At 45.6% G+C, this 26,181-nt stretch overlaps 1 protein-coding gene across 1 annotated transcript; it reads left to right on the top strand.

Annotated features, from left to right (window-relative positions):
* The first annotated feature begins 3,143 nt into the window (after positions 1-3,143).
* Positions 3,144-25,849, top strand: LOC147620452 (uncharacterized). The gene is made up of 3 exons (XM_086824674.1): positions 3,144-3,330; positions 22,112-23,017; positions 25,095-25,849. The coding sequence occupies exons 2-3, from the start codon at positions 22,149-22,151 to the stop codon at positions 25,255-25,257; spliced, it is 1,032 nt and encodes a 343-aa protein (XP_086680800.1). The 5' UTR covers positions 3,144-3,330; positions 22,112-22,148; the 3' UTR covers positions 25,258-25,849.
* The last annotated feature ends 332 nt before the right edge of the window (positions 25,850-26,181 follow it).

Genomic DNA, 26,181 nt, shown 5'->3' with positions numbered 1-26,181 from the left:
CTCTCCAAGCCCTACTCCAGTCTACACTGCCAACAGCCCTCTGTGCTCCATTTTCTGGTTCTAATGGTCCTTTTTTCTGGCTGCCTTTTCTGGACTAGCTGAGGAACTTGTCCATGGGCATCTGTGCACATGACATCCCCCTCTGCTAAACTTGATGACGGGATTCCAACCTGCTCTTGGATGACTGTCATCATCCCAATCCTTTTCCCGAAGTCCCTCTGTCATCATCCATCCCTGGCAACCCTTTTTCTCTAAACATCCGGCCTGTTCTCCAAACCACTCTGTCTCTGACGAAGATCTATGCATCTGGTCTTCCTCTAGTCCACAATCCATTCCTGCCCTGACTCTGAACACCGTCTTGGTCTTCTTTCCTGGAACTGAGTCTGGCACTCTCACATCACCCTTGGAGGATCAACCTCCCTTGGGACCGTTACCTGAGAACCTATCTGGCTCACGGAACTGCCATCCCCATCTGGCACTGTGGAACACCACCAACAAACCTCCTGGGAGTTCTTCCCGATCTGTGTTCTTGCCTTGGGCTTCGAATCCGTGTACTTTCTTGTACCTTGGACCTGCACACCATCATATGGGACTGAATCAATGTTTAGCTTGGCTGAGCCTGATGCTCTGATACCAATGTAACACGCGGAAGCTCTGGGTAGTCTTCTTTCAGCCCTAAACACTCTTGGAAACCTTCTGATGCAAAAACGCACCATCTGATGCAAAAACGCAAGTAGAGAGAGAGTAGAGAGAGAGAGAGAGAGAGAGAGAAGTGCTGAAAATTCAGTATATACTATGGTACAAAAAGGTACATATCTTGCAGCCCTTGGCTGCCTTCATAAAAAGGTGGTTAACCCTAAAATCTGTCCCCTATGAGACCTCTAAGGATCCAAACTCCTAGTGGGATTGAATGAATTCAATGAGGAGCACTTGGGCCTTTTTATATGGGTCTTGGACCCCCTTTATGCTGGCCGACTGTTGGCCAGTCATAATTTCATTAAAGTTTATTTAATTCAGCCGACTGGTCATCAATGCTTGTTTTCGATGATGCGCCTGCAGCCCCCCTTCAACTTGGTTCAGCCGCCTCCACCTCTGGTACAGCCGACTCCCTTGTGGTACAGCCGACAAGCTTTTCCTCTTGCTCTCCAAGCCCTGCTCCAGTCTACACTGCCAACAGCCCTCTGTGCTCCATTTTCTGGTTCTAATGGTACTTTTTTCTGGCTGCCTTTTCTGGACTAGCTGAGGAACTTGTCCATGGGCATCTGTGCACATGACTTGGTGGTGGTCAGAAAGATTTTCAACTTTGGGTGTGAGTGGATTATTATTTGATTTTGTGCAACACATGCCATTTATTCTATTTTGGGCGACTTCCATATTTATTGTCAATGCGGATATATTTATTGTTGGGACATGTGAAAGCTCCCTTATGCATATTTAATTTTACGAGAGACGTACACATTTATATGGCTTAAGTAGTTTGGCTTGCACGTTTAATAAAGTAAGATATTTTTGTTATAATCGTCAACTTTGTAAAAGTGAAAACTATTTTGAGCCCCATAAGTTATTTCAAGTAATATGATTAAAATATTCCAAGAGAAAGCATGGGATTACTCTTGTGTGGAGGCAAATCGGACCCAATCTTTTGTTATGTGTAAATTTTATTCTCTGTCTTGTTAATCTTGAGGGGTTCACTATATGTAAACTCTCTGTATCACGTGCGTTCAAGGAATAATTAAAAAACCCCTTATCTGTGAATTTTTGAATAAAACACACCCTTTCTCTATTCAACCTGTGAATACCCCCTTTTAATGGTACCCTTCTGTATGTAAAAAATGTGTTAAAAAAGGATTTTAGAAATCCCTTCTGTTGAACCCACGTGCTATGCTTACATATTTATGAGTGACCCCCCGAGTTGTTAATTATTATTTTGTAATTTATTTACATGTCATTATCCTCCAACAATTTGGGACATGATGCTGTAGCTTAGGTGTATATGGAGGTGTAGTTGCATCCATTTATCTTTAAAAAAATGCATACTTCCTTATCCTAACATCTCCATTGATACTAGGCTAAATGCTATAGTGTTCATGCAACTAAAAGCAAATATCTACAAAAGTGAGTAGCAAAGCTCATGAAAAAACCAAGACTCTCATGATGGGCGTCATCTGGATGTTTTATGTTTCATGTAGAGTTGCTCAAATATCCTAAGTTGTGTGGTTGATTAGGTTGCGTGCCTATAAGAGAATTGGATGTTGACCATTTCCTTTATCTTAAGGATTTATTTTTGAAGTAAGTATGGAATCAAACAATGGAAGAATAAATGGGGATGGGGGGTTTTTGTAAGCAAGATGATTTTAGAGTGGGAAGGGTGAAAAAACAAAAGTGTAAAAAAGAGGGAGTGATTTGTTTTTGTAGCAACACTAATGAATGAAAAAGCAAAATTTAAAGCATACCGTTCTAACTCTATTCCCTCTCGCCCCCCTGGCAAAAAAAAAAGCGAAATCTCCCTTCCCCATCCTTCTCTCTCTCTCTCTCTCTCTCTCTCTCTCTCTCTCTCATGGCCCATGGATGCTCCCCTAGTCTACCTTCAACAAATGCTTACACTCCTAGATATAAATCAACCATGCCATTGCAATGGACTTGCAAATTGACAAGGGCACATTCATAATGGAGGCACCTACGTACTCGATAAATATACTCTAGCTTATTACTCTCACACCACACATCCATTAAGGTAAGACACTTCCCAATGTATGGTGCCATGTCTCGACACTATAATTGTGCTATGATATACACCCCTATGTAAGTCCCGTCCTCGAATGCTTTGTGAAATCCTTCTTAGGTTTTTCTTATGAGGATTTCGTATTAAACCGCCCCCTTACATGGCAAGGAGGGCATGAGTTGATTCCCTTCATGTAAGACATTCTTCTTCTTCTGTTGATTGATTGAAACTTTTCTTGACTTCGTGTGTAGGGATAAAATCCGGAGATATACGAAGGAACGCCGAAGTAGCTAAGGCAATCTTCCCCACCCTAAATTCCTTCTTATTTAAGGTCTATACACACGCGGAATGTCCGATGCGGTTGGGCGGGCTATCCATGTGTCCCCCGCCCATCTTAGAGAAGCACAGGTGTGAAGAGATCAATTATATTGCGGTGCGCCTCGAATGCAGCGCAGCCTTATCGCCCCACGTCTCTTGACCGTTGATTCCCTGTCCGAGGACGGCTGAGATTCATCTGATTTTTCGTTTGATCAGCCCGGCACACGAAAAAGCTGTTCGCACTTCCTGTTACTGGGCATCTGAGCGTTTGGTCGTCTCTTTTGCTGCAGGTATGGCTATGCAAAATGAGACAAAAAATATTTTTATTTTGTAGTTTTATTAGTTTGTAATTTTTAAAATACTATGGGCACACCTAATGGGTGGATTCAGATGATTAGTATGGTAGATGGTTGTAACCATTGATCAATATGATATACCTTCCATGCAAGCATGTCCATGTCTGGTGTCCCATGTCCCATGTCTTCATGTCTATGTCCCATGTCAATGTCCCATGCCACAACAACATGTCCCTTCTTCATGTCCATGTCCATGCCCATCTCCATGGGAACAGCCGTTTGGCTATGGCCAAGATTTTCAGAACTTCAACACGATCTTTGATTGTAGCTCATACATTTGCAGTAACATGTCTATGTTAAGAACTCATAGACCCTGAAAACGCATGGAGTACTTTGCCCAAGTCATGGAGGATGTCCAGTCTATGCCTTCTAGGATGATTTTGGTCGCTCTTGGAGGATGTGATATTCTTGTGGTCTGAGAGAAAGCCGGTGGGCTAGTGTTGTCAGAGTCGGCTCTACCTCAATTGCAACAATGTTATGTCCCATTTGGAGTCTCTTAGCTGTAGTGTGCTCTCTCACCTTTACAAGCTCCTCTTACTCTTTGACCATGTACTTCGTCCATGCACTTGTCACCATTTTCCTTTTTTTTTTTCAATATGACTTCTCGATGATACAAGTTTGGGTTTAGGGAAAGTGAATATTTGGGTTTCTTCATTGCAATTGGGTTAATTGGGATATATTGTGCTTCGTACCCAAGGATTAGGGTTAGAGCTTAGCAAGACTTGGGGACATGGAGGTTCACATGTAGGCTAAGGGTGCTAGCATGATGAGGTCTAGATACTTATAAATAATAGCCAGGGGCTAGTTATGGCTAAAAAGCTTATAAATAAAGAAGGAAAGCTTATAAATAAACCAAGGGCCAATAGTGTTGTATAAGTGACCTTGGGGGCACTTACGAGTTATGAGAGGTATCCATGCGGTAGACATGAGAGCTGCCAAGGGCCTGCAGGACATTAGGGCCATGGAGGTGTGAGTGGGTGGCTCGGCCTAGTGGTATGGGATGCCAATGTTACAACCCCAGGGATCTTCTAAACACATAATACAAGTGATTAGTACAAACCCCCTAAGAGGGGTGTAGGTAGGTTCTATGCTTCTAAATAGTCCTCAAATCAAGTAGAGAGTTTTCTTCAAGGTTTCTTCACGATAGAAGCATTCAAAACAATCCCCAATAGCCGGTATTCTTCATGGGCAGCCTTGCAAAGAGAGAGAGAGAGAGAGAGAGAGAGAGAGAGAGAGAGAGAATTTATTAGGGCAACTTGTAGTGGTGGTAGAGAGCCATAACGATGGAGTAGAGTGTTACGTACCTAGTGCTAATCCTCGGGATTAGTGGCCTAATCCAACAAGGTTAAGGAAGCTCCGAGATTAGGAAAAATCAAGCTAATACGATAGCTAAGGTTATTATTAAAAAATCCATGAGTACTGGCTATTTATATCAAGATGGTTATTTATAGCAAGATGGTTATTTATAGGAGCAGTGGGTACTATATAAGGTTTATTGTAAAAGCTTCTATCTGAATAGAGAAGTTCCTATGGGGGGCCGGCCGTTCCTACACAGTGCGGTGTTATTATATTGTTTATGGTTATTCCATTGTGTTTTCATGCTTTGTCTGGTATTTGAAGTGTTGTTCTATTGTTCCGGGTTCCCGATTTTGGTGACAGTTCCCTTTCCCTTCATGCCTTGTCCTTGAACACTTTCTCTTCCTGAGTGTTGAGTCTTGCACTCTCACTCCACTCCTTGAGGATCATCCTCCCTTGGAACCGTTGCTTGAAAGCCTTTCCTGGTGTGCCTCAAGTGGCACCCGACTCACAGGACTTTCATTCTCCTTGGGTCTTGTGGAACACCACCAACCAACCTTCTGGAAACTTCTTGTCATGTGCATAAGCAATGCCATGGACCTTCTCAAGGCTAAATCCAAAAGGGGGCAAACAGATAAAGACCATGAACCAGTAGAAGATAGGTAGAACCAGAATGAAGGAGCTTCAGGTGTATCATCTGAAGTGGACGTGGAGCAGGACAAGTGGGATCATGGAAGGAAGCAGACAGCTGAAGCGCATGATCCAGATAAGTGCAGTCGGCTGGCTGCAGAAGTGTGTCGGCTGCAGGACAGGAGGTGTCGGCTGCCCATAACATGGTTGGCTGAACCAGCAGATAAGGGGGCAGCAGAGCAGGCGCAAGGAGGAGGACCATTTTATAAACATTAAAGCATTATGACTGGCCGACCAACAGTCGGCCAGTTCCCCATGTATTCCAAGGGGCTATAAATAGCCCCCCTTGCTCAATGTTTTATTCATTCTCTCCCACTAGGGGATTGGATCATTAGAGGTCCCATAGGGGACAGATTTAGGTGTCATCACCTTTTATGTAAGTCAGCCCATGGCTGCAGATTTAGGTACCTTTTTTGTACCATAGAATATACTGAATTTTCCAGCACCTCACTCTCTCTCTCTACTCTCTCTATACCTGCGTTTTTGCATCAGAAGGTTTCCAAGAGTGGTTAGGGCTGAAAGAAGACTCCCAGAGCTTCCGCATGTTACATTGGTATCAGAGCATCAGGCTCAGCAAAGCTAAACACTGATTCAGTCCATATGATGGTGTACAGGTCCAAGGTACAGGAAAGTACACGGAAGCCCAAGGCAAGGAACACAGATCGGGAAGAACTCCCAGGAGGTTTGTTGGTGGTGTTCCATAGTGCTAGATGGGGATGGCAGTGCCGTGAGCCAGATAGGTTCTCAGGCAACGGTCCCAAGGGAGGTTGATCCTCCAAGGGTGATGTGAGAGTGCCAGTCTCAGTTCCAGGAATGAAGACCAAGACGGTGTTCAGAGTCAGGGCAGGAACGGATTGTGGACTAGAGGAAAACCGATGCATAGATCTTCGTCAGAGACAGAGTGGTTTGGAGAACAGGCTGGGTTTTCAGAGAAAAAAAAGGGTTTGCCAGGGATGGATGGTGACAGAGGGACTTCGGGACAGGATTGGGATGATGACAGTCATCCAAGAGCAGGTTGGATTCCCGTCATCAAGTTTAGCAGAGGGGGATGTCATGTGCATAAGCAATGCCATGGACCTTCTCAAGGCTAAATCCAAAAGGGGGCAAACAGATAAAGACCATGAACCAGTAGAAGATAGGTAGAACCAGAATGAAGGAGCTTCAGGTGTATCATCTGAAGTGGACGTGGAGCAGGACAAGTGGGATCATGGAAGGAAGCAGACAGCTGAAGCGCATGATCCAGATAAGTGCAGTCGGCTGGCTGCAGAAGTGTGTCGGCTGCAGGACAGGAGGTGTCGGCTGCCCATAACATGGTCGGCTGAACCAGCAGATAAGGGGGCAGCAGCAGGCGCAAGGAGGAGGACCATTTTATAAACATTAAAGCATTATGACTGGCCGACCAGCAGTCGGCCAGTTCCCCATGTATTCCAAGGGGCTATAAATAGCCCCCCTTGCTCAATGTTTTATTCATTCTCTCCCACTAGGGGATTGGATCATTAGAGGTCCCATAGGGGACAGATTTAGGTGTCATCACCTTTTATGTAAGGCAGCCCATGGCTGCAGATTTAGGTACCTTTTTGTACCATAGAATATACTGAATTTTCCAGCACCTCTCTCTCTCTCTCTACTCTCTCTCTATACCTGCGTTTTTGCATCAGAAGGTTTCCAAGAGTGTAAGAAGACTCCCAGAGCTTCCGCGTGTTACACTTCTTCACTGTGGTTATTCCACTGTGTTTTCATGCTTTGTTTGGTATTTGAAGTGTTGGTCTATTGTTCCGGGTCCCCGATTTCGGTGCCAGTTCCCTTTCCCTTCATGCCTTGTCCTTGAACACTTTCTCTTCCTAAGTGTTGAGTCTGGCACTCTCACTCTACTCCTTGAGGATCATCCTCCCTTGGAACCGTTGCCTGAAAGCCTTTCTTGGTGTGCCTCAAGTGGCACCCGACTCACAGGATTGCCATTCCCCTTGGGTCTTGTGGAACACCACCAACCAACCTCCTGGGAACTTCTTCCATGTCTTGTGTTTCTTTCCTTCGACTGTGCACCTTCATCTGGGACTGAATCATTGTTTAGCCTTGTTGAGCTTGATGCTAACAATGTCACATGCGGAAGCTCTATTAGTCTTCTTTCAGCCCTAAACACCATCTTGGAACATGCTTGATGCAAAACGCATACAGAAGATAGAGAGAAGAGAGAGAGATATATGAGTATTCAATATATTCATAATGTACAAAAAGGTGTACAAGTCTTGGCTAGCCCATGGCTACCATCAAAAGGTGTGCCTTAACTAGTCTAGTCCTAAATCTATGACTCAGCCCAAGAAAGGACTGAATGAATCACAAGAACTCAACACAATGCTATTTATAGCCTGGGAAAACCACTTTGAATTGGCCGACTTGTTGTTGGCCAGATCCGCGGACAAGCCCCCTTCATTTGCTGCAGCCAACTCAGATCAGTCTTCATAAATGTTGGCCGGCAGATTCCAATGTCTTCCATGTCCATACCTAGCTGTTTTTGCGATTCTTGAATCAAGTTCTGATCTGGTTCTAATCTTATTCTTTATCTTGCTGCCTTTCAAGGAAATAGCTCTAGGTTAAGCCTGCACATGTCTTGCACATGATAGCTGATTCGCACTTTGCAGGAGAGCAAATGTTTAGTCCCTGTATATGAATGCCGAACGCAAGGATGAGGAAGACCAGACGTCGGCTGAGTATCCAGCTATCCCGAGGCTCTGCTGAACTCTCCTTGGCCACTGATGCAAGTCCAAATAGCTGAAGGACTGCACATATGCTGGCTGAGAGTGAAGAGTATCTTCCTTGTTCCCTGGAGATGAGTTGGAATGCTGAATCTGCTGTTGTTCATTGCTGAATACCTGAATGGGGTTACGTGGGCTGGGACAAGGCTTTTATACCTCATTTGGTCAGCAGTTGGCCGCCTCAAGAGGCTGTCGACTGATGCAATTATGTACCATGACCTCAAGAGGCTGTCGACTGATGCAATTATGTACCATGACCTCATCATGCCAGTCGGCTGATGCAAAGGACCTGACGGTTGCAGAGAATGCCCACGACTGCTTATATGCACAGTCGGCTGCAGCATTAATGCCCATATGCACAGTCGGCTGCCCAAGGATATTGGTCGGGCTGAATAACTCCTGTCAGCGCCTGCTGGCCAACTTGTTGGCAAAGCTCTTTGAAGCCTTTGCAAGGCCTAGCCCAAGTAGGGGCTGCCTTGGGGCTGGCGTGAGGGCAGAGGGCTGGCCCCCTTCTATGTGAATGAACCTAAAATGCTTTACATGCATCTAATGCTGAGGTTAACACCTACATGCTCCTGAATGATGCTTTTCTCTAAGTGGGTTAAGAGGACCGACATCTGACTGACCTCTAAAGCTCAGAGGCTGACCTACGTAGCTCGTGCGTGACTGACCTTGCACTGAGGGCTCACAATGAGGTCATGACGTACAACAAATAATCCTAGAAAAAGGTTCTACTTCTGTACAACTGCTGCACTGATGATCATGCCAGTGTGTCACTGTGTACCCGAGTGCTGGGTGCACGTGACATTCCCTCTTGCTCAACTTGGCGGCAGGTTCAGGGCTTCCAAGTAGTCCGCCAACAACTGGGGGTACTCCTGAAAGAACTCTTTATTCAGCCAAATTGCTTCATGGGTTCCGCGGTCTTTAAATTTTGTGTAGAACTGACGTTTTCTTCGACGAGATCCATGCTTCCATCTGTGAAGGAGAATTTGCTTTGGTTCTGTGACTTCCGCTTCATCTATCATATGTGGTTGTTGCTCTTCGGATATATCCTGCAATGCTGGACCTACATATGGCTTCAACCAAGAAACATGAAAGACATTGTGCATAGTCCAACTTTTCGGCAACTTTAACTTTGAAGAGACATCACTTAACTTTTGAATGGCTAGAAATGGGCGGAAACTTCGGAATGATAGTTTGGGACAATGCTTGCCTACTTGCTTTAGCCGTTGTTTCATGATGCGGAGATATACCCAATCCCTCTCCTTAAAGTTGACATCTCGCCTGGATTTGTTGGCTTGCTGGCATAGTCACAGGGGACGGAGGGGACGGCAGCTTGGAACGCTGGGACAGCGATTTGGGATGGACCAGGGACGGGGACGGACGGACGTCCCCCACGTCACGTTTCTCACAGGGGACGGCGCAGGGACGGGGGCGGCGATCGGGGACGGCACTGTGCGGGGACGGCAGAGAGCGGTTGCTCGCCGTTTTTGGCCGTTGCGCCTTCCCGTTTCTAGCCGTTTATGGCCGTTGGCTCGTTGAGGCTTGGCCCTCTCTCTCTCTCTCTTGCCCTTGAGGCTTTCCTCTCTCTCTCTCTCTTGCCTATCTATATAAGAACAAGCCTCTACAAGGCTACAAGCACACACAAGTTCACAACTCTCAAGGCTCAAGCTTTCAAGGCTCAAGCTTCTTCTCTCTTCCAACTTCCAAGTTCCAAGCTCTAGGCTCTCACACAAGGCCCGTGGGCCACCGCCCTACTATCTAGATTCTAGAATCTAGACTCTCTCTCTCTCTCTCTCTCTCACCTCTCCCTCAAGCCTCTTGAGGCTGATTTTCCGCGTTTTCACGCAATCTTGGTGGCTGTTTGTAGTGTTTCAAACCTGTGTTTTCTTTTCCAGAGGGGTAGATCTACATTTTATGCAATCTTGGTGGCTGTCTGTAGTGTTTCAAACCTGCGTTTTCTTTTCCGGAGGGGCAGATCTACATTTTCTACGTTTTTTTCTCCTCTCCACTCCCTTTCTTTTGCACCCACCCTCCCTACAAGTGCATAGAGCAACTCTTGGGCTGTTTTGGTGGCTACGTTTTTTAGAGGAGGTACATCATGGCACTCATCCAACCTCGGGTGGTTTAGATACCCACTTTTCCGACTTTTCCTTCAGATGCCAGGTTGGATGGCACAAACTACGACATCTGGAAAGTCATGGTGGAAGTAGTCTTGGAGACTTGTGATCTTTTGGAGTTCATCACTCAACCGGTCTTCTGGCCCAACCCGGACACCGCAGAGGATGAGGATACGTACACATGAAGCTGCTCTATGGGATCGGCTTAATGCCCGTGCTTAGTCATTCATTCTTCAGAACTCTCAACCCTCAGTCATCGCTCACATCAAACGCGATACCCATGCACATGTTGCTTGGAAGAGACTCTATGACATCTACGACTAGAAGACACCCATGAAGAGAGTTTCCTTGGAGCTTGAAATGTTGAAGCTTTCACCCACTGATTCTACTTCCATGCGAGATCATATCAACAAATTGGAGTCATTGCGATCTAAGATTCGTGGGTGCGGGAAGGAGATTTCCTTTGAGGATATGGCCATTCGGCTACTTGCTCAGTTGCCTCCGAAATATGAGAGCTTCGATTCTTCACTTCTTACCTCAGAACGGAGGGAAACCATTACCTAGGATGAGCTGGTGGCTATGGTCCTTGATCAGGAGAGCAGATTCAAGGTTTCTTCTTCAAAGAAAGGTAACTAGGCTTTTATTGGACAGAGAGGGGGGAAGCCTAACAAAGGCAAAGGTGGGGCACCTCCTTCTAAGGATTCTAAGGACTCCAGGACTCCAAGGATGCAAAGCCGAAGGGGTCTTCAACTTCTAATTCTTCTGGCAACCAGAAGGTTTGTGATTATTGCTCCAAACAGGGGCACTTATGGCAACAATGGTGGAGTTGCATGCGGATTTGGAAGGAAAGTCAAAGGACAAAGGGGCAAGCTCATCCACTAAAGTTGTGGAGTAGTCATCTTTCATCACCTTGATTGATCTCGAGTCTGAGATTCCCCTCTAGTGGTTAAGCAGGCTCTTCTTTCTTGTTCCCACTGTCCTCAGTGGATTTTGTATAGTGGTGCCACACAGCACATGACTTATCTCAAGGATTGGCTTGATGAACTACAGCAAGCCACCCACAAAGTTGTCATTGGAGATAACTCTTCCCCCATTCGTGGCAAAGGGACAATGTAACATGCGGAAGCTCAGTGGAAGAATCAGTAACTTCAATGCTCAGAATTCAGTAATCGTTTGCGACAAATATAACGTACAACATAGAAGAAGATGTGCAGAAAATAGAGAGAGAGAGAGAGAGAGAGAGAGAGAGAGAGAGAGAGAGAGAGAGAGAGAGAGATTAAGCGTCTACTAAAGACCCAATGGGCCTATGAGACCAAAGTGATACAATAATGTCCATGGCATATCTCATCATGGAATGGAAAATAAAACAGAAAGAAAACATAGCTATCTCACTCGGGTGGTACAAAACTATCCATGGAAACTCATCATGGAATACTAAGAACATAGAAACATGAGAGCAACATCAACTCCGAGTAGATGGTATACCACTCCAAAATATCAAGCATGGGGCTAATGAGTATGGCTGAGAGGTCTCCCTCAGCTATGTCATGTGGAAAGGTAGCTCGATGGCGGTGGAGCATGTCCTGGATTTGGAGCTATGAGGTGATCGTGGCCGGGCGTCGGGCACGCTGGAGTGCACAGGCTCGGTCCGAGGTAACTCCTCTCGGCGGGCGAGGTAGGTCCAGAGCAGCTCGTGGAGGGTCCACAAGATCCACTATGTCGGTGTCCTCCACCTCCTGGGTTCGGAAGAAACTGGTGATGGTTGGCTGGCGAGGGAGGGGGCGGGGTGGTTGGGGCCGAGGCTCTCTCAAGAAGGTGTTCCTATGTCTACGGAGCTCAAGCAAGAAGAGGCACAGGCAACGCTGGTCCTGGAAGTCAATGATCTTGGAGGGTGGACCGAATCCCTCACGCAATAGATAGTGAAACCTCCCGCGGATCTCATAGTATACTAGGCAGCGGCATATGTAATGCTCCTCCGTCTCAACCTCTGTGTGGCATAGTCGGTAGATCCTCTCCTCTCTGGGTCTCCGTATGAGCTTCCCGGAAGATGCGCTCAGCTCTACCTATCTCCACTCTGAGGCGGTGGGATGAAACCCGTATTTGACCAATCGCAATCCACATGGCATGGGACATGTGAACACTCAAGTAGCTCGGCTGCTGGACGAATCCATCCTTAGTGAGTGTGAGGAAGTGATCTCTGTAGAAGTGCATCTTTGTGGGGAGCTCCGGAGGTGTGATCCATGTGCAATGTGTGTAGAGGCTGAGAAGATCTAAGCGGATAACCCGGTTGGTATCCTCGTGAGATAGCCGGAGAAAAGGGGAGTCCAAACTGTATTGAAGGTAGGCGGTCCATGCAAAGCCCATATACTGAGAACCAAGTGGAAACTAGTGCATACCATAATCCAGAGTGGCCCTCAAGTGCTAGCTGTCTGGAGGACTCCAGGGCAAGCCTCGGGTACCTGTGGGGATCTATGTGACTGATGCGATGGAGGTATGTGACTGTTTGGAAGAGTGCATCCACTACCATCGGGGCTGCAACAAACTCTGCCTGGATAATCTGGTGTGCGACTGATGGTTTGCTGCGGATCATACGGGAGAACATCATGACCTGGGGCCTCTCAACTCGCAGCCAATCCTCATCGGATAAATCTGGCCCCCAAAAGGCTGCTCCATACATCAAGGCTGGTGTGACGAGGGTGTCAAAAAGCCAGCCCTTCGTCCTAGGTTCCTGGAAATGTGCCTGGAAGCATGTAAGGCATCCAACCGTCTCTTAAGCTCTTCGGCTGAGTCTGAGAGGACGATGTCATCTGCATAAAGTAGTATGGGGATCAATATGCCTGTCAGTGTAGGACCAGCCCCACCTAATCCATCAATGAAGCTCGAGATCTCATCAATGTAAGGAAGCCGAAAAGAGTGGGTGATAGAGGGAGGAGAGGACTCAGTATTGGGTCCCGAATATCCTCTGTAGGCCCCCACCACGAATGGTGTTTTTGCTTTATTAGAATGATATTAATCTGAAATAAAGAGTGGTTCTTGACCTACACTTCTTCACCTTGGCTGAGCACTTCCCCTTGGTTGTCGTGGCCCTTGAAACGTAGCAACCCTTGTGAATAATGAGATGAAATGATTAAATTAAGGTCTGGGTATTTATACCCCCTAATGTTGCTGGTCGGCTGACTCTTCAGGGGTTGGCCTATTTGCTGAAACCCCACGGCCAGGTCAAATAAACAATTAAATGCTTTTTCTTCATTGTTTCACATTGCTGGAATGCTAGCCACCGTAAGCAATGTCCTGGCTGCTAGGCAGCCCTTGCGCAGACTGCATGGGCAGTCCCCATGCTTGGCCGGCTGGCTGGGCAAGCCCTTGGGGCCTGTCGGCTGCCTGGCCAGGCCCCTTGGGCTGGTCGACAGCCTGCCCAGCTTCCCAAACCTGTCATCCTTCCCTTCCTAGCAACCTTTTCACTGAAAACCTTGCCCGGTCTCCAATCCACTATAACTCTAATGAAGAACTGTGCATCTGTTCCATTATGTCTCCTTTCCCTTCATGCCTTGTCCCTGAACACTTTTTCTGGTCTTCTTTTCCTGAGTGTTGAGTCTGGCACTCTCAGGGCTGTTTTGGCACAGAGTTCGGCGTTGGGTTTGACACCGCACCGGGTTGTTGATTCGTATCTTGGTGCGGTTTGTGCTTTTGATTCCTGTGCAAGTGTTTGCTGAGGAAGCTTTGTGGAAAATCCGGTGTAGCATTGCACCCGCACCTTGGTTTGATTGTAACCCGTTTACTGGAATAAAGCAATTCCTACTGGGGGCTGGCCGTTCCGGCTCAGTGTTGTATTCCCTTTAGGATTGTTTATGGTTATTTCCGCTGTGTTTTCATATCTTTGTTTGGCATCTGAAGTGTCTGTTATTTGGATCTCGAGTTTCCGTCGGTTTTCAAAATTACGCTTTTAGTACTGACACATGTGAACATGGGCTAACTATTGGCATTTTTTACCTTCACACACGAAGGGTTTTTTCCCCCTAGCTTTATTTTGGTGTGATGTGACTCTAAGTCACTACTCTTCTTAGGGTGTACTTCTATTTTTGCACCTTATCCCAAGAAAGTAATGTGCTCTCATTTTCCACAACTCTGTAAGTTGACTACTCTGTGTACATGAGACCTTACATTCTTTCCCTTCTCAACACCCAAGAAGATAGAGTTTACATTCTTGCCCATCTCAACACCAACAAGAGACAAAGATAAAGAAAGAAAGAAAGAAAGTTGTATCAACGTCTTCAAAAGGTCAAAATGACCTATGAGACCAAAATGTTACATCATGTCCATGGAATACATCATCATGGTACTGAAAGTAAATCTAAAAGAAAATATACGTGAAAAAAACAAAGAGCCTCAAGCTCTAGCATCAGCCAAGAATGTCTTGCATAGGGCGCTGCAACATGGTACCCAGTGTAATGAGTCTGACGAGGCGGGAGAAAGTCTTGCGGTGGTGGGAAATGATGGCTATGATCCTCCTGAGGTGATGTGAGCGTGCGCGGCGGCCACTATGTCGGGGGCGTAACGTCTATGAAAGATCCCAAGGGTCTATGTGTGTGTGTGTGTGTGAGAAAGAAAGAAAGCTGTATTAACATCTACTAAAGGCCGAACTCGACCTATGAGACAAATCAATGTACAACTGTCAATGTCCTGTGGATGTCCAGAAAAAAAGGACAAAATAAACATGAAATAAACTATGAAAGTACTGAGCTAGTGGGGGGGAGGTGTGATGGATGGAGCAGTACTGCTAAAGGCTCAGTATACAACCTATATGTGTAGGGTATACAAGAATGCAATGCAGATCTATCTAGCTCCAACCGAGAGAGAGAGAGAGAGAGAGAGAGAGAGAGAGAGAGAGAGAGAGAGAGAGAGAGAGAGAGAGCTGTATTAACGTCTACTAGAGGCCGAACTCGACCTATGAGACAAATCAATGTACAACCTGATGGGGAGAAACCTGTAATTAGGGTTTTGAGATCATTCATGGGAGACATACACAGAGAAGCAAGGGAGAGAGAGAGAGAGAGAGTTGTGGGGATAAGTCAACTCATGAAAAGCATGAGTGTGTGACTCCCCTATCACACATGTATATTGCACTAGTACACATAGTGCACTTAGTACATTAAAAGTACTAAGTGTACTATGTACTATAACTTATGGGCTTGTACACACTATAAGGGTGGGCATAACGCCTTTACCCCAACAACCTCCCACTTAAAGGCAAAGTGCCCTTAAGTAAAGGAAAAGAAAAAAATCAGCATGTACATGATAATATACAAGGCCATATCAAGGCTGAAAATGGCCTCATCCAATGCCCATCAAGTGTCTGCAATGAGCAAACCGCTCCGGAGGCAAACTCTTCGTCAACAGATCAGCCGGGTTGTCATCCGTGTGAATCTTAACAAGCTGAATTTGCTTGTTCTCTATCACCTCTCTGATGAAGTGATACTTCACATCCACATGCTTCGTCTTTGCATGAAAAACAGGGTTCTTTGCCAACTGAATGGCACTCTGACTGTCACAATGCAACAATGGAATATCCCCTGTATAACCCAAATCAACTACTAACCGAGATAGCCATAATGCCTCCTTGCAAGCCTCTGTGGCTGCAATATACTCGGCCTCTGTAGTAGATAAGGCAGTGCACTTCTGCATCCTGGATATCCATGACACAGCACCTCCTGTGAATGTAAATACATAACCGGTAGTAGACTTCCGGTTATCTGGATGACCGGCATAATCCGAATCCGTGTAACCATGCACTAATGCATCCTGTTTGCCAAAGCAAATGCACAAATCCTGTGTGCCCTTCAGGTATCTCATGACACCTTTCACTGCTTCCCAATGCTTCTTGCCAGGGTTGGCCATGTATCTAGAAACCACTCCCACTGCAAATGCAATGTCCGGCCTAGTAGCAACCATGGCATACATGAGACTGCCACAAGCTGAAGCATACGGAATCTTGGCCATATCAGCCCTGTCTCTATCTGACTGTGGGCTGTCCATAGCACTGAGTTTCACATATGGAGGCAAAGGAGTACTAGTCTTCTTCCCCCCGTCCATATTGAACCTCTGCAAGACTTTGCCAATGTATTCCTTCTGAGACAAATACAACACATGCTGATTTCTGTCCCGAAGTATCCGCATACCCAAGATGTGATTTGCATCACCCAAATCCTTCATATCAAAGGTTTGATGCAGCCTCTGCTTCAAGGCATCTATCTCTTTACGAGATTTCCCGGCAATCAACATATCATCAACATACAAAATGAGAATCAAGAGACTGCCATCCAAAGCTTTCTTGGTGTACAAGCAGTGATCTATGTCACTTCTCCTGAATTTCTGTGATTTCATGAATGTATCAAATTTATGATACCATTCTCGTGGTGCCTGTTTTAGCCCATAAAGACTCTTTTTCAGCTTGCATACAAGCTTCTCCTTTCCACTCACTGCATAACCCTCTGGCTGCTGCATATATATCTCCTCATGGAGATCACCGTGAAGAAAAGCAGTCTTCACATCCATCTGAATCAAGTCCAGATCATCATGCGCAACCAAAGCCAACACAGCTCTAAGTGTGGTCATTTTGACCACTGGAGAGAAGATCTCATCAAAGTCCACACCATATTCCTGCTTGAAGCCCTTAGCCACTAACCTGGCTTTGTATCTTGGCTTAGCATCTGATGCAACTTTGAGCCTGTATACCCACTTGCATGGCAAAACCTTCTTGCCTGCAGGCAAAGGCACCAACTTCCAAGTTCCATTTTTGTGCAGAGAATCCATCTCTGACTTCATGGCACGCTCCCATAGAGCTTTGTCTGCCCTCTGTAAAGCCTCTTTATAACATGAGGGCTCCCCACAGTCAGTGAGCATCAAGTAGTCAACCCCTGGAACAAACCTGTCAGGGACTCTGGAGGGTCTAGTGGACCTCCGTACCCAATGACCATCATTTGCAGGTTGCTGTCCAGCCTGCATATCACCCATTGGTGGCTCCTGTTCCATGCCATAAGGCTGAAAAATCATGCCCGGTATCTCCTCTAACTGTGGTATATCCATAGGGATATCTTCTGCCATCTCTGGCTGTCCATTTGGACCATTTTCAGCACCATTTAAGGGCTGGTTTTCCTGCTGTAATGGCTGATTTACAGCCCTTTGTTGTTGTCCATGATGTCCATCGTCATCAAAGATGACTCTGCCAGGCTCCTGTTGCCTTGCAGGCTCCTTATACATGCATGTTTCATCAAAAATGACATCATTGCTGCGTATGATCTTTCTATTCATGGGATCCCAAAGTCTATACCCCATTTCACCTCTGTCACCATATCCTAGGAATATGCATTTATGAGACTTGGGATCAAGTTTGGTGCGCATTTCCCTGCGTATGTGCACGTACGCAACGCAACCAAACACTCTCAAGTGCTTGTATGACGGAGGCTTCCCTGTCCATACTTCTTCTGGCACTTTCCCACCAAGCCTCGTGTTAGGTGACCTGTTTATAAGGTGAACGGCTGTCATAACAGCTTCAGCCCAAAAACCATGAGGTAATGCAGCATGCGACAACATAGAACGGACCTTCTCCTGTATGGTCCTGTTCATCCTCTCTGCTGTCCCGTTTTGTGGAGGATCATAAGGAGTAGAGAGCTCCCTCTTGATGCCTTTAGCATCACAAAAGTCCTGAAACTGTTTGGACGTATACTCTCCACCATTGTCGGAACGCAAAGCCTTCAGTGTTTTGCCAGTTTGATTCTCAACATGAGCAACAAACTTCTCAAACACTGAGAATGTATCACTCTTCAAACGAAGAGGATAAACCCACACCTTGCGTGTGGCATCATCAATAAAAGACACAAAGTACTTTGCCCCTCCCAAAGAAAGCTGAGGCATCTCACATACATCTGTATGCACAAGCTCTAACTGAGCATCTTTCTGTCCAAGAGCTTTCTTGTGGGGGCACTGTAGTTGCCTACCATATATACAATGCTCACAAAATTGAAAACTTGAAAACTTTAGAGAAGGCAAGTAACCCAAACGAGACAATTGCTCCATTCCCTTGACACTCATGTGTCCCAACCGGCTATGCCACATAGAAATTTCCGGCAGCTCGGTTGCATTTACATTAGCATGGTGACAAACACCTGCATGCATGAAATAAAGAGTGTCCACCTTAGAGCCTCTGGCAACAACCAGTGAGCCCTTACTAATCTTCCACTTTCCACTACCAAATGTGGTAACATAATCAGCATCATCAAGCTGTCCAGTAGAAAGCAGATTCTTCTTGATCTCAGGCACATGCCTGACATCATGGAGCATAAGCTGTGAGCCATCTGAAAATACAAGCCTCACATCACCTCTGCCAAGTATCTTGCATGCATGGTTATCACCCAAATAAACAACTCCTTCATTGCCAGCAGTGTACCTGACAAACAAGTCTCTGCAACCTGTGACATGAAAGGAGGCACCTGAATCAATGATCCATGAGTGCATACCATGACCACCTGTAAGAAGTGAATGGGCATCAAGTGAAGACGTAAAGAGGACCTCATCCTCACTGCCACCTGCATGTGACACATTGATTTCTTCGATCTTGACTCCACTTTTGCCCTTTGGCTTTACATCTTTGGCTTCATCCTTCTCTTTGTCTTTGCCTTTTCCCTTTTCTTTCTGATCATTTTTCCATTTGTAGCATTGCTTTTTAATGTGTCCCTTCTTGCCACAATAATGGCATTCCAAATCCTTTTTGGAGCGAGACTTGCTCCTTCCCCTTTCTTGGCTTTTCCCCCTTTGCTGGGATCTCCCACGTGCATTCATTGCATTAGACTTGCCAACAGAGTTGTTCTTCCTGTTCATCTCTTCTTGAAGAAGAGCACCCTCAACATCTGCATATGACAGCATAGCATTCGAATTGCTAGTGGCTGTCCTGAATGTGTCCCAACTCTCTGGCAAAGTGCATAACAAAAAAGTGGCTTTGAACTCATCGTCCATTGCCAACTTTTGATTTATAACCTGGCTGACAATACCATTAAACTCATTGAGATGGGCTGTCATAGAAGCCCCTTCCTTCATCTGAAGGCCTATGAGTTTCTTCAACCAATACACTTTGCTTGAGGCACTTTGTTGGGCATACAAGTCCTGCAATCTCTGCCACATTCCCCAAGCTGTCTTCTCTTCACGAATGCTGAAAAGTAATGAGTCTGACACAGACAACATGATAGTAGATCTTGCCAGCTCATCCATATCTTCCCACTCTTCAGCTGTAAGAGAAGCGGGCATCACACCCCTTTCTTTGATAGGCTTATGTTGCTTTTTCTGAAGCAACACATTGTAGCACTGGGTTTGCCAAATATCATAGTTATGCGAGCCTTCAAGCTTCTTGATGTGAAGCAATGAAGAGCTCTCACCTGTGGTTGCCATAGCAAAATGCAACCTGTAATGCCTGACTCCTTGCAAATGTGCAAACACTGCACCCAAGATGTGCAAACACTGCACCCTAAGCACACAAAGTGCTCACAAATGTTCTCCCAAGCTTTATCTCCCACTGCGGAAGCAAGAATGCAACTTTTCTCCCACTTTTTGTGATGAAAACACCAAAATCTGGTTGCTGCAGATTTTGGACAGCACCTTAAATGTGCTCTTTTGCCCTTCGAAAGTACTGTACAGCAGTACTAAGCGCTCACCAATGATGTACCAAACCTGTACCGGCAATTTCAGCAGCTGAATTTGAACCTTTTGATCACTCAAAACAGTGTACAGCCATGCCAAAACATGTACAAATCTGTACCAAAACTGTACCAGCAGGTACAATAGCAATAAATGCTCTCCTGGCTGTCCAAATGAGTAAAAATCAGACTTTTACAGTCCCGAACACTGCATAAAACAGTCCCGAACAGAAATTGGGCAAAAGCCCCTTGACTGCAAGCTGATTTTTGAGGATTCAAGGCATAAATGTCTTGCCTGCTGCTTTGCCAAGCTCAACAAGCATACAAACTTGAAAAGCCCCTTGATTTGAGATCAATTTCTGATCATGCATGGTACATTGACGCACATGAAGGCATCCAGAGTGTTTACGATCCTTCCCCCTGGCCACATATACATCAAATACATGAAAGCCCCTTGATTTACAGGCACATTGAGTGCATGTAAGGCATCAATACATTATCCACAGCATCAAATGCGATTGCCTGCATGCAAATCAACCAAATCGGCACAAAAGCCCCTTGATTTGCACTGCAATTTGCTGCAATTTGCTGCAATTTTGCCCAAATGTGCAATTTTTCACATCATACAGCATGTATGAGTGCTTAATTGCACAATTACATCAAAAGCCCCAAATTTCGACATCCAATTTCCTGCAAATTGATCCTGATTTGACCAATTTCCTGCAAATTGATCCTGATTGTGACCAATGTCACCCAATTTTGCCAATTTTGCTCAAAAATTGAGCAATTGGGCACCTGTACCTGCTCAATTGCTTTAATTGATAAGAAATTCGCAAAATTGAAGCAAAAAAATACCTCTGATTTCTGATTTCTATTCAATTTGCAGGCTGTTGCAGGAAAAGAGGGTGGTGATGCTGCAGCAAAAAATTTGATGCTGTTGCAGAAAAGGGAGGGAGGCTTCTTGCTGTTAAATGCTTATTAGTTTACAGCTGTACGGATGACTGGGCTGCGTAGCTCTCCTCGTGGGCAGCACAGTAGTAGACGGGGCCTTGCCTTCGCTTATCCGCCCGGCTGTTGGCTACCTGTAGCCCGCGTGAGTGATTGTCACGCCTCGTGTGTTCGCCTAGCGCTTAGGATCGCTGCTCACACTCGATGCTCCAGCTACGCTGCCTGTGGTGTGCTTCGCTTGCCTAGCGATAGTCTTCGCTCCACGCTGAAGGGCCTTCGCCTATCCGCCTGCGTGGTGGCCAGCGCTACACGCTATCGTGCCTGCGATTTGCTGCCTTGCGTGTCGGCTCCAGTGATTACGTTGTGCTCGCCTCCTTCAGTGTTCGCCAACGCTCACGCTCGACCTCCGCCTTGTGGACTTAGTTCGCCTACGGCTGCTGCCTTCGCCTAGTGCTGACGCCCGCCTATGGTGTGCTAGCCAACTCCATATGCTCTCATCTCCTAGTAGCGCTTGAACGCTTAGCTACCACAGCCGATTTGTGTGTAGCCTTCGCTTCACGCAGAAAGCCCAGCGTTCAACACTCAGCAGAGAGAGAGAAAAAATCAGCGCTTGAACCTTCTTCTCCTCTACAGCAAATTCGACACCACCAGCCTCTACAGCAAATTCGACACCACCAGTTGGAAGTGTTGGCTCTGATACCAGTTGATGGGGAGAAACCTGTAATTAGGGTTTTGAGATCATTCATGGGAGACATACACAGAGAAGCAAGGGAGAGAGAGAGAGAGAGAGTTGTGGGGATAAGTCAACTCATGAAAAGCATGAGTGTGTGACTCCCCTATCACACATGTATATTGCACTAGTACACATAGTGCACTTAGTACATTAAAAGTACTAAGTGTACTATGTACTATAACTTATGGGCTTGTACACACTATAAGGGTGGGCATAACGCCTTTACCCCAACACAACCGTCAATGTCTTCTGGATGCCCAGGAAAAAAAAAGGACAAAATGAACATGAAATAAACTATGAAAGTACTGAGCTAGTGGGGGGGTGTGCACTATTGCTAGAGGCTCAGTATGCAACCTATATGCGCAGGGTATACATAAATGCAATGCAGATCTGTCTAGCTCCAACCAGTACCATTGAGGGCTATGCTATCATGGTTTTAAATGTCAAACTTTTCAAGTTAAAAGAAGCTTTTGGGTTTTTTAATTTTAACAGGTGGTTTACGATGAACAATCCTCAGTGAGAACCTGTGATGGAGGCTGCAAGAAGTGATGAAAATGAGACAGAGGCCTTACGAACTCAGATAGAGCATTTGGAGAAGCTATGGCAGCAAGATGTGTTGAGGAGCCTGGCTAGAGAGGCTCTTCTCGAGTCTGAGTTGCTGGAGCTGAAGGCTTCTCTTTCTGTTGCTGAGGACAGTGGCAAAAGAGAATTGGATATTCTCAGGCACAGGGTGAAAACTGCAGATACTTTGCTTTCCTATCTCAAATCCAAAGCGAGAATCATGGCTCTCCCTCGATTCGCACATACTTCGTGTGGGATCAAACGGCAGGAGGGAGTGGGTCTTGTAGATAAGAGGGGAGTGCCCATGACAGAGTGGAAGAAGGATATGAAACCTTCCTTCTTAGAGCAACAATCTCTTGGCTCGGAGACTCCTGTAGGACTCGAGAAGCACAGCTTCCAGGACTCGGGGGATGGGGAGTATATCGAGCGCATTGCGAGAGCTGTCATGCAGGTGACAGATGTTATGGAGCTGCTATTGAAGAGGGCAATTATTGCAGAGACAGACATGGATGCAGAGAGAGAGAAGACAAAAGCCAGTCAAGATGAGGTCAGGCAGAAGACTTTGAAGCTGGAAAGCATGTGGAGCAGAGTCCAAGAGATGGAGAAAGTGGCCATTGGCACAAGTGGTGTTCTAAAGGAGATGCAATTGAAGTTGGAGGACATGGAATATGAAACTTCCAGGCAGCGGCAGCGGGCAGCGGAAAACGAACAGGAGCTTTTGAAGGTGAGACATGATTTTGGAGTGTTAAGGTGTAGCATCGAGAGCCTCGTCACGGCAAGAGAGACAATGGTGACCCTTGAGAAGCGTGTTCAGGAGATGGAGGGTATCTGTGAAAGGTTAGAATTTTTTGCTTTTGGAGCGCTAACTTTTTATGTTTATCACATTTTTAAGCTTGCTAAATGATGTACTTATTTGATAATGCCTGGCAATCAAGACACCTAGCTGCTGCGCCAAATCATGGCCAAAACTAAGTTACAAATATTGGGATGCACTGATCCGGAATGCCTGTAACACAGCATGCAGAGAGTGTCGGGTCCTAGAATAGATGCCTCATCCCTTTTCATGTTGTGTTGGGATTCAGAGTCTCATGTGTGTGTGTGTCCCCTTGTGTCTGTGAATCCCTGTTTATGTGTGTGTGAGCAGCCCCTAAAGGGTTATTGTGCTAGTAGTGTGTGAACATACTCTTATATGTGGATAAGTGTGGCTTGTGGCATACGGAAGCTCAATGTATCTTGAGCTTGATATTTCAACAGGTAGGACCTATGGACCAGTTGACCATTGCGCATTGGGGTTGGGACAAGGGTATGGCTTGAAACTAGGACACGCTAGTCCAAGATGAGACTTGGTTGTGCACAGCAACAACCTAGTGAGGCCCGACTTCGATTTTCACTAGGTATTTTTGGATTGAGTGTAGTTGTAGTAGAATTAGTAGTGATTAGGCATATTGATTCCAGAAGAGGGGAATATTGTATTTCTCATTGGCATTGGATGGGTCTAGATAGCTCTGGATAGCATTGAATAGCTGTGGAAAGCGTGGGACTTTGGAGACCAACACAGCTCGTTTGTTGAGAAAAGTGGTGCCAAAGTGTAGCACTAGGAGATTGCCACAAAATCGATAGACCGGAGGTCTCCATCACTATAAGGTTTTGGGGTCTGGATGGCTATACCAATTTGTGGGAACCTCTAGTTAAAAGCGCATTGGCGTGAACACAATTGGGATGGGTGACCTCCTAGGACTTGGCCCCCCACCCAATTTTCAACATGGTATCATAGCCATGGGTTGAACTGTAACCTCTGAGGCACTAAAGAGTAGCCAAGTTGAGTCTTTGAAGCCATGAAAAACATGGACACAAGTTCAACCTCTGAGCTAAGAAAAAGTGGACGGTTGGCACCAAGGAGGGGTGCTGAGAAAAGTGGTGCCAAAGTGTAGCACTAGGAGATTTCAACAAAATGGATAGATTGGAGGTCTCAATCACCTTAATGTTTTGGAGTCTGGACTCTGGATGGCTAGACCAATTTGTGGAAACCTCCAGTTAAGCGCCCATTGGTGTGAACACAATTGGGATGGGTGACCTCCTAGGACTTGGTGCCCCACCCAATTTTCAACAAGTTTCAGGTAATCACATATTTGAGGTTGTCTTGCATAGGCTGGTTAAGTACATGTGTTGATTTTTGTGAGGTCAATGGCAAGGGATATCATGTCAAGTTCTTATGGATTTTAGTTTAGCATATTATGCTTTGGATGTCAAAGGCCTGCCTATGCTCCACACATGAATTGGATAACCCTTGTGGTATGGGACGCAAGGGTTGTGGCTTGGGACATAGCTTGTTTGGGGAGATTACTTTTTGATTTCAAAACTATGTTTGGACTTCAACCATGAGTTTTCAGACCGCTGGTTCAGCTTTCTATGTAGTTGGATGTTGGGAAAAGGTAAGACTTGGCATAGCTCAGGATTAAGCTAAGCTTGAATTTAAGGTTGATCAATTGGTTAACTTATAAATTCCTAAGGATTAATGGAAGATGCTACTAACGTTCTCTTTGGTTGAACAAGTCTTTGGATATAATTATCTTTGAGTTGAAGAACTTGGGGATTTGACTCAATATGTTCCATAAGAATGAGAATGGATTTTGGATTTTTAGGAGTTTACGTTGAGAAACACCAGGAAAACATTTATGTACAAATACAATTTGGCTAAGCCTCTTGCCACTGACAAGAAATGATATACATTTGAGTTTGATGTTCCCTATTCTTGATCTAAGTGCTAAATGGCATTACCATATTACATGTTTTAACATCTTTCTTTGTCCCCAACTAGAATTACTGCTCGAGTCTACTCAGATGCCCAAATATATTATTATGTGCTTGTTTTCTACAGGTTTACTTATCTGATTGTTTGTTTTGTTGATGACAGGCTTAGTGCCCATGTTGTAAGTTTGGAAGCTGGGAAGTGTAGAAAAGAAGCAGAAGTAGCTGAATTCTTAGCTGAAAACGACTGTCTGCGAGCCCAGCTTGATCTCAAAGAGGCAGAGTTGGCAGCCATGAGACAAGAAGTCAGATTGATGTTCAAGCAATGAGAGTGCAGAGGCATCAGGTTTTGGACTTATAGAAGCCTTCTTTGGGCACTTTGACTGCAAGGATACAAAAGAACGCAATCACTCAATCCATTTCTATAGTAGCTGTGTTTGGCCCTTTTCTTTGCTTTCTGTTGGCAGGGGAATTGACATTACTGCTTCAAAAATGTACTTATATTTTACTATTATTTGTTTGCACGGTTGAACAACACCTAGTTTGTGCAGCTAACTACAACTATGAAGCATCCAACCAATCGGGACACATGAACCAAGACAGAGCTAGACGTCCCCATGGAGTGAACACCCTCCAATCCACGGTAGGCCTGCACCATGCACCCGGGGAGTCCTTTGAGAGAGATCACAGCGCCTTTAAGAGTGAGACGCCTCTGATCCCCAGCTTGAGATCTTCAGCGATATAGCGGCAGTTCCACATGTGGATATTGAGGCCAGGTACTTGGCTCATGATGAGGAATACACATTATGAGTCTGGACACCAGTTCTTTTGCTGCCTAGTTTATTGTACACAGGTTCTATGTCATACACGTCCACACTTTTTTTGGAGTTAGTCTTTTCCTTATTTCATGTTGTCTTGACATCCAATTTACCCATGGATCACATGCAACAGTGTTTTGGTCTCATAGATCAAGTCTTTCGCAAACGTTAATAACATATTTCTTACACCCCCCCCCCACTCTCTCTCTCTCTCTCTCTCTCTCTCTCTCACACACACACACACACACACACACACACACACACACACACATGCACGCATGTGCTTGTGTGCAAGTACGAAAACCATGCTAGCCCATATGATGGAGTGGGCTAGCATCTAGAAAAGAGCTTCGACACATGACATGGCTTTTTTGGGTATAAAATTAGGTCATGTTGGGTGTGGCTAGTGTGAAAGGGGCGCTTTTACTACTAACG

The sequence above is a fragment of the Cibotium barometz genome, chromosome 31 (genome assembly GCF_041138505.1).
Source record: "Cibotium barometz isolate CiBa-2024 chromosome 31, ASM4113850v1, whole genome shotgun sequence".
NCBI lineage: Eukaryota > Viridiplantae > Streptophyta > Polypodiopsida > Cyatheales > Cibotiaceae > Cibotium > Cibotium barometz.
This window is presented reverse-complemented; position numbering and strand designations above follow the sequence as displayed.

Bases quoted from the DNA above. Each gene is read 5' to 3' on its own strand.
- LOC147620452 (XM_086824674.1), top strand. From the start codon at position 22,149: ATGGAGGCTGCAAGAAGTGATGAAAATGAGACAGAGGCCTTACGAACT. The intron at 23,018-25,094 runs GTTAGAATTTTT...TGTTGATGACAG, and splicing joins ATGGAGGGTATCTGTGAAAG to GCTTAGTGCCCATGTTGTAA.